The 7983-nt window shown below is 39.3% G+C and overlaps 1 protein-coding gene across 1 annotated transcript in view; it reads right to left on the bottom strand.

Annotated features, from left to right (window-relative positions):
• Nucleotides 1–7983, bottom strand: part of CFTR (CF transmembrane conductance regulator) — a 103692-nt gene that overhangs the window by 39318 nt on the left and 56391 nt on the right. Inside the window, exons 19-22 of the mRNA XM_015813550.1 lie at nucleotides 7845–7924; nucleotides 5823–5973; nucleotides 5017–5244; nucleotides 4195–4295 (exon numbers count right to left, since the gene is read on the bottom strand). Of these exons, the coding sequence (XP_015669036.1) occupies nucleotides 4195–4295; nucleotides 5017–5244; nucleotides 5823–5973; nucleotides 7845–7924 (560 nt within the window). The remainder of the gene's footprint in view (nucleotides 1–4194; nucleotides 4296–5016; nucleotides 5245–5822; nucleotides 5974–7844; nucleotides 7925–7983) is intronic.

Below are 7983 nucleotides of genomic sequence, written 5' to 3'. Positions count from 1 at the left end.
TCGGAACCGGGCTGAGCCAGGCCGGGACGGCTGCGGTGGGGGAGGAGTCGTGCCAGCAGGCTAGGACGCGCAGAGGTGGAGCTGCAAAGCCTGTACATCCGGGGGAACTGGCCCGGGACTTTGGCGGTCAGGAAGCTGCGGAGGTGGAAGACCAGGCGAGGCAGTGGGGCAGGACGGACCCTGGGGAGGGGCGGGGGCGGGCTAAGGGAACTTTATTTAGGGCGGGGCGGATGCTGGCTTGTGGCTGGGGGTGGGATGATGGGGCGTGGCACCTCTATTTACAGCACTGGGAGCAAGCCACTCCCAGTGCTGACTTTGTTTCAGACCGAATAAACTTCCACTGAATGCACACCGTACCTGCGTCTTGGGTTATTCTCAGTCGTCAACGGACGGTGTGACACCAGGGTGATGCAAGAACAAATTAAAGAAAATTGAAATCCAGACATACTGTGCAAAAGGAGATTTTAGTTTCAAGAACAAAAGCTCTGCTCTCGAGGGTAGGCTACGGAGAAAATGAGGTTCAGGGACTTGGTTTTATAGGACTGGTCCTTTGTGTGAATTAGGTATGGTGGTTTGTGTATGTGTTGGTTTCAACATGTCCTTCCTATGCAGTTTGGGATGCCCCTGCTTTGAGCTTTGATCCTGTGTGAAATCCAGAAAAGGTAGATTGCCTTCACTGTCAGATATGCAGATTCCATCTCTGGTGTCTCCCACCACCTCAACATAATTCTTGACTCCCCATGGAGCCAGTGAGGTGCAAAGAAAGGGGGAGGCCTTTTAAACTTCTAATAATGGGTAAGAGATAGAAAATCCCCTTGGTTCAGCAGCCATCTTGGGAAGGAGTGCTTTATAATTTTGTATTCATTGAAAATAGAATTAAAATATGCAGATGGCATATTTGTACTGTATTTAATTCAGCAGTAATGATACTTTCTTAAACACAGCTATTATGCTGACCCAGTGGTGGGATTCAAATATGTGAACAACTGGTTCTCTGTGTGGATGCAGATTCCAGAAGTCCATTCTGGGCCTGGGCAACACAAAATTAGCTACCGGTTCTGCTGAACTGGTGCGAACTGGCTGAATCCCACCACTGTGCTGACCTTTTAATTCTAAGACAAAAATATGAGCAATTCTCATGGGAAAGTAAATTTTATGAGAAAGAACCTATTCAAGGTGGGGAAATAGAGGAAAAGTTGTGGTCAGCTAGTTCTTTTTCTGCTAGTCTGTTTCTTATGCAATGGAATGTGAAAATAGTAGGTTGGATTCAAAGACCACTATGAAACTTTTTAAGAACAAAATGCAGCAGCTCACTTGCTACCCAGACCTAGACACAATGAACATATTACTAAGGTGACCAACCGTCCTCCTTTAGGGAGGACAGTCCTCCTTTTGTAAGTTCTGTCCTCCCTCGAAAAGTGTCCTCCTACATGTCCTCCTTTTCAATATTTGAAGACTAATCTGCAATTTTACATTTATCTTGCTCAGTTTCAGACCCGCTTGGTGGAAACGAAGCAAGACAGCCCTTAATCTTTCAGCTAAGTTTAGAGATGACTTCCCAGCAATGAGGACGTCAGTGAGAATTAAGTTTGATGGCCTGAGTTTGACTCGAAGGACACTAATGCTGCAAATCCTTTTGAAGGTGTCATGTGAAATGATCGATAGAGCGGACCTTGTGTCCTACTCCATTGACAAGGGAACCCCTTGCAGCTTCACATCAATGCAAAGCTTTTTCTTAAGGGACTTGTGTGTCCCTGTCCTCAAAATGCTCCTGCGCAACGCGCAGAAACCCGCCCTGTGTTGGCTGGGGACCCTGGTACCTTTCTGAAGCAATTCTTCCCTAGGTTGGACCTTCTGGCAACCCAAACAGACGGAGGCAATGTGGCCTTGCCTGCCACATGGCCGGCAAATGGCGAAGTGGAATCTGCAGTCAGCTCGCTTGTGACGTCCTCCACACCCGAAACACTGAGGAGATGCTGGGGCCTTGTCTGGATGCTCCTTCGGCCTTCTCTCCACTGACTGGTGCAGCCTGTCCACCTCCCCTTCAGGATCCGGTTCTGGATCTTCTTGAGAGATCTCTTGATGGACGGTCACGGTGGCTGGAGGAATTCTGGCAAGCTGCAAGGCCTTCACAGCGTCGCCCGCTGCTTCTTCAGCTGCAACCTCTCTCAAGGCATCTTGGAACGAAACATCTTCCTTGGCGAAGATCTTCTGCTGCAGCTCACGACTCTTTAGGCCACAAACGAAACGATCCCGCAGCCTCTCTTCCAGGTCCTTGAATTCACAAGGCCTTGCTGCTTGCCTTAAGGCAGCAATAAAGTCCGCAGCAGACTCACCAGGCCTCTGGTCCCTCTGCTCAAATGCATGTCGCCAAGCAATCACAAAAAGTTTAGGGTGGAAATGTTCTTTCAGCATCTTCTTCAAGTCTGCATAAGACACTGACTCAAAAGCGCCAGGGCCACCAGATTCTCTGCTATGTCAAATGTTTCCTGTCCACAGACACACAGCAGGGTAGCCGCTTTAAGGCCGTCTTCTCTTATCTGATTGATCCTGAAGTAATTCTCCACCCATGCCACGTACGAATTCCAGTGCTCTGGGTGTGCAATATCAAAATCTGACAAGTGGCCAATCTTAGACATCTTCTGTAATCCTCGTTAACGCCTTTTCTGCAAGCCTGTTATTGGGAAGGGGTCCTTTTGCCGAGCTCACCTCCAGCCATGCTGTACTGGCAGGCAGAGTCGTGATGCTGGACGCTGAACTTTCCCAGGGCTTCTTGGTGAATCCTGAACTTTCCTAGGACCTTCTTGGTGAATCCTAAATTCTTTGATTGTTTATCCTGCTTGCAGCGACCCCACCTACGTCGCCACTGTTGGATTCACAGGCCCAAGGCATTACGAGGAGATGACTGGTGTAACAACAAAGCTTCTTTATTGATTACTCCAACAACCAACAATGGAAAAAACGGTGGGCAGGCCTTTTATAGTGTCCTTGCAAAGGACAGCATCAACCAATCATTGCAGAGGCTGTCTCCTGCCTTGCGCATGCGCGCAAGGCGGGAGACAGCCAGTCTGGTCCCGGGCAGTTTGCGGTCAGCTCGGGACCCTTTGCAACATTTCTAGCCTGCTGAATGCTTCAGCAGGCTCAGGACATAACAGGCAGCATCAGCCCTTTAAGGTAGGCCAGGTAAGGAAGCAAGTCCAGAAGTAATAGTGGAACTGTGGAATCTTGAAAACCTGATAGAGTTTTTCTCTTGCCCTCTTACAAAGCAAGGCAAACCTGAGCATCTTTCATGCTTCGTCTTCCCTTTCAGGGCTAAGTTGGTGTTCATGTAAGTGTTTTTGCATTCCCTCTTCAAGACCCTTTCTGTACTCCTCTATAGACAGGCCTTCAAGATTTGATTATATTACTCCGTAATAAGGAGGAAGATCATTCCAGAAATACATGTGATTTTTATTTCCTGACTTTACCAGTCTCATAGTGCTTTAAATCTTGGTTTGGTAGATCAATTATTATTACATTCTGAATTTTAATTAATTGCTGTGTTTTATTATTTCATTATTTATTTATTTATTTATTTATTCAAGTTATATAGCTGCCCAAGTGACTCTAAGCAGCTGACCACAGTTAAAAACAACAATGATTTTATATTTTGTGTATTAACTGTTAGGAATCTATTACATGCTTATAGAGGTATATCAAATAAACAAACAAACAAACAAATAAGAAACTTTCCAAATTGAAACTGTTCCCTGACATGCAAATTAATCATTTCCAGCAGTGCTCTTATCTGCAACTATACAGTTTGGCACAATGATGTCTGTAAAAATAAAATCAAAGATACAAAAGACTGAGGATTTGTGCTCCATCATGCAATGACGGAGAAGCAAATTTAAAGAAAAAAATGTGGTTTACAAATCATATATCAATACATAATTATGTTCAGTTATAAAATTAACACAAAATGCATATTCTACAATGTCAGATATTTTATAAGCTTGCTAAATTAATACAAAATATTTACTTTGTTTTTCCTTTTTTTACTTTTATTTCATCATCATCATCATCATCATCATCATCATCATCATCATTATTATTATTATTATTATTATTATTATTATTATTATTATTATTATTATTATTATTATATTTTTTTATTAAAATATTTACTTTCAAAGAAATGTTTAAGGTTCTTACCAAACTGTCCACATCAATGCTTGTGTTCACAGCCCATTGCAATGTTCCCATAATGTTCATGGCTAATGTAAGAATAATGCCGACTTTTCCTTCCCCGTTACCTACAAGTAAGAAACATGAATAAAATCCCAGCATAAAACATAGTTTGCATATGTATGCTGTGCTAGCTTGCACACATATAAAAAACTCATGCATACATGCACACATTCATGCATAGGTAAATCTTCACAGAGGGAAGGAGAAGTGATATCCTAAGTTATCAGCTCATTAGGGTAACACTTAAATTTAGGGCAATCACTCTTGCAATGGGAAATTAGCAGTAACAGCTTCAGTTACATATGGTCAGAACACATCTCCTTTGTAACAGCTGCTGTCTCATGGCACAGCCTCCACTACCCCAAGTATCAGGCAGACCGTGATACTTCTGGCCTTCTGGAAGTCCGTGAAGACGTAACTCTTCCCCCTAGTGCTGGACTGTGATGTCAGATGAGCCAATTGAGAGTTGTGGCTTGCGCCATGGGTTTATTATATTCTCAGTTATTATATTATGATTATTTTAATTTTGTTTTGGTGTTTCAATAAATATTTCATTATATTGTTTTTATGCACTGTTTATGTATGCAATATAGGCAGCCATAACTTTTCTATATAAAAAAAGTAAAATAAAAAAATACATTCGTCATTCTCAATTAAAGCACATTGATTAAACTATCAGTATATAGTGTCCATTAATTATTTAAATCTGCATATTTTTTCTATATGTAACAGGTCTTGCTCTCTCACTTTTTCTCTCTTTAATAATAAACACAAAGATATATATACCTGTAGTAGCAATAGAAACAAAGGTCACAACAATGAAGAAGATTACAAAAATCATTTCTATTCTCATCTGAAACCAACGTAACGTAGACAGAAACAGGAACCAGTTTGCTGTATGCAAATTTAGAGCTTTATGGAATAACGTTTCAAAATATGGTTGCCGTCCATAAGCTCTCAATGTCCAGAGTCCCTTTAAGCTGGTAACAAGATGTGTGAAAATTGGACTTCTAGCTATAAGGAATGCAAATATGAAAATAAAAATAATACATGGTTATTATTTCTTTAAAAATGAATTGCATAAAGATTCAAACATAACTAATACTTCTGTTTCCATCACATATATTCTTTTCTAGTTGCATCATGTCACAGAACATTAAAAATAGTATGTAATCATACTATTTCATCAAAACATATATATTGTTTTGATACTATAGTACTTTGATAATATAGCTTTTATATATTATTTTAATTTTATGATTTCATATTATGTATTTGAAGCTATCCCATTGTAAATTACTTCTGAAATGTGTGAACTGCTTAGTGTTCTATGTGAAACAGTAATCCATTTACTAATGCAAATTTTCTATAAATCAATAGATATACCAAATTTATTTTTATCTCTGTGGTACTATAGTTATGTCTATGGTTCCTTTTCTTTCATCTCAAACTTAGCATTATTAATATTTAATATCAGCATCTGGACAAGCACTGAACATTATTCAGAGAGATGAAATCTTAAAATAGGAGTTGGATGAAAAGCAACAGAGAAAATCTCTTTTCATTTTATTTGTGTCTATATTAGATCATACCTTCAGATTCCAGTTGTTTCAGCTGTTGAGATGTGTGCAGGAAGTATGCTCTTAACATAATGAAGGCTCCTATCACAGGCACAGATGCCAGGAAGATATAGGGTTGTATGAAAGAGACTACTACTATAGCCCCAATCACAATGAGCATTAACTGCAGGTTGAAAGAAAAATACTACTGATATAGCAAACTTTCCACAAAATTTTACAAATTATGAGGAAGTAATTTCCCTAAGTTTACTATGATAAAATTATCCTTCTTCCATATGGTGCAATTCAAATGTTCTGATTTACCATTCTAGTCTCCATAGTCAGATCAGTACAGTTAGTCCTCGACTTATGACAATTGAGCCCAAAATTTATGTTGTTAAATGAGACACTTGCCCCATTTTATGACCTTTACCACAGTTGTTAAATGAATCATTGCAGTTGATAAGTTAGTAACCTGGTTGTTAAGTGAATCTGGCTTCCCCATTGACATTGCTTGTCAAAAGGTTGCAAAAGGTGATCACATGTCCTTGGGACACAGCAACGGTCATAAGTATGAACCAGTTGCCAACCATCTGAATTTTGATTACATGATCATGGGGATCCTACAAAGGTTGTAACTGTGAAAAATGGTCATAAGTCACTTTTTTCAGTGCTGTTGTAACTTTGAATGGTCACTAAATGAACTGTTGTAAGTAGAGGACTATCTGTAATTATACCCCAAAATATCTGAAGGGCAATAACAGATATTGAGTTTGTTTCCCTTGAAATCTAACTTGGTCACCGTATGGTCACTCAGTTTGAGACTTCTGATTCTGAAATATGTTATCTTAGTATAGATCCTAATGATATATTTCTATCATGCAAAATTACACAATTTGCAATCTTGTTAGCACAAGTTTTTGACAGTCTATTCGTTTTTTATGATTTTCAAGATCACCTATAGATTTCCTGGAATTTTTGAATTGAGAGAGACTGCTGTCATATATACCAAATTAAAATAATCATGCATTTATTTAAAATTAGATGTTTATTTTAATAAAAAGGCAAAAGATGTATATGATTTGAGGAGGACTGGAGGATGAAATGCTGCTAAACAGTCATGACATTAGTTTATAAAAATGTATTTCCTGGCTAGTTTATAAAATGACATGACATGACATGCATTGCTGCTAAATTATGACATCTGATCAACATATTGGTTATAGCCTAATTGAGGCTAGGCTGGTAGCAGGAAGATGAAATATAACAATAACAACAACAATAATAGCATTTTATTGAAATATTAGGTTAGGTATTGTAAAATAATTAGATTAGTTTACATGTACCCCTCAGTATAGATAAAAATCCTACTGTACAGTACCATCACCACCAGGTCACAATGATGGCAAACATGATGAACTCATGACCCAATTCTGCTTTTATACACTTTTGTTCCAGTGGGTACATAAATTTATAAATCATGCTATTTATAATATGAAATATAACTGAGGACCCAGATTGTTGGGGGCAATGTGCTGACACTATAAACTGCTAAGAGACTGCTGTAAAGAAGGGATTCCCAAACCCTGGGCTGCGGCCCACTACCAAGCCATGGCCTATTTGAAACTGGGCCATGCACGTAGCTCGACTTGTGTGAGCGACAGAGTGGTTCCCTTCTCCCTGCCCTCCCGCCGGGCTGCCAAGCTGCAAAGATTGGGGACCACTGCTGTAAAGAACTATGAAGTGGTATATAAGTCTAAGTGCTATTGCTATTTCTATTATGGCTCATGTTTTCCCTTGCCCGAATAGAGGTGCCCATTTTACTGCATCAGACCAAATTTTACCCAAAACAGTATCCTATGACAACCATATCTTTCTTAAAGTCACAAAATGAAGAAAGTAGTTGTCTCTTACTTTTGTCTAAGGAGCTACTGTTTGGTGATTTATTGAAAGGTATTTTTAGGGACAAAAAACTCAGGATAATCCTAACATAGCTGAAGAATCATGATTTATGCTGTTCCAATTTTTGCAACATTTAATATAACATTTACAAACCTGAATGAAGTCAAATATTGTAAGTGGCAATAAGTCATCCAGTATTGCTATATCCTTTGAAAACCTGTTAAGTATTCCACCTATATGTTGAAGGGAAAAATAATTTAGTTATCAACTGAATATTTTATCAATATTGGTT

The sequence above is a fragment of the Protobothrops mucrosquamatus genome, unplaced genomic scaffold (assembly GCF_001527695.2).
Source record: "Protobothrops mucrosquamatus isolate PMUCROS unplaced genomic scaffold, P.Mucros_1.0 scaffold167, whole genome shotgun sequence".
NCBI lineage: Eukaryota > Metazoa > Chordata > Lepidosauria > Squamata > Viperidae > Protobothrops > Protobothrops mucrosquamatus.
The sequence above is the reverse complement of the archived record's forward strand: the minus strand, read 5'-3'. Positions and strand labels throughout refer to the sequence as shown.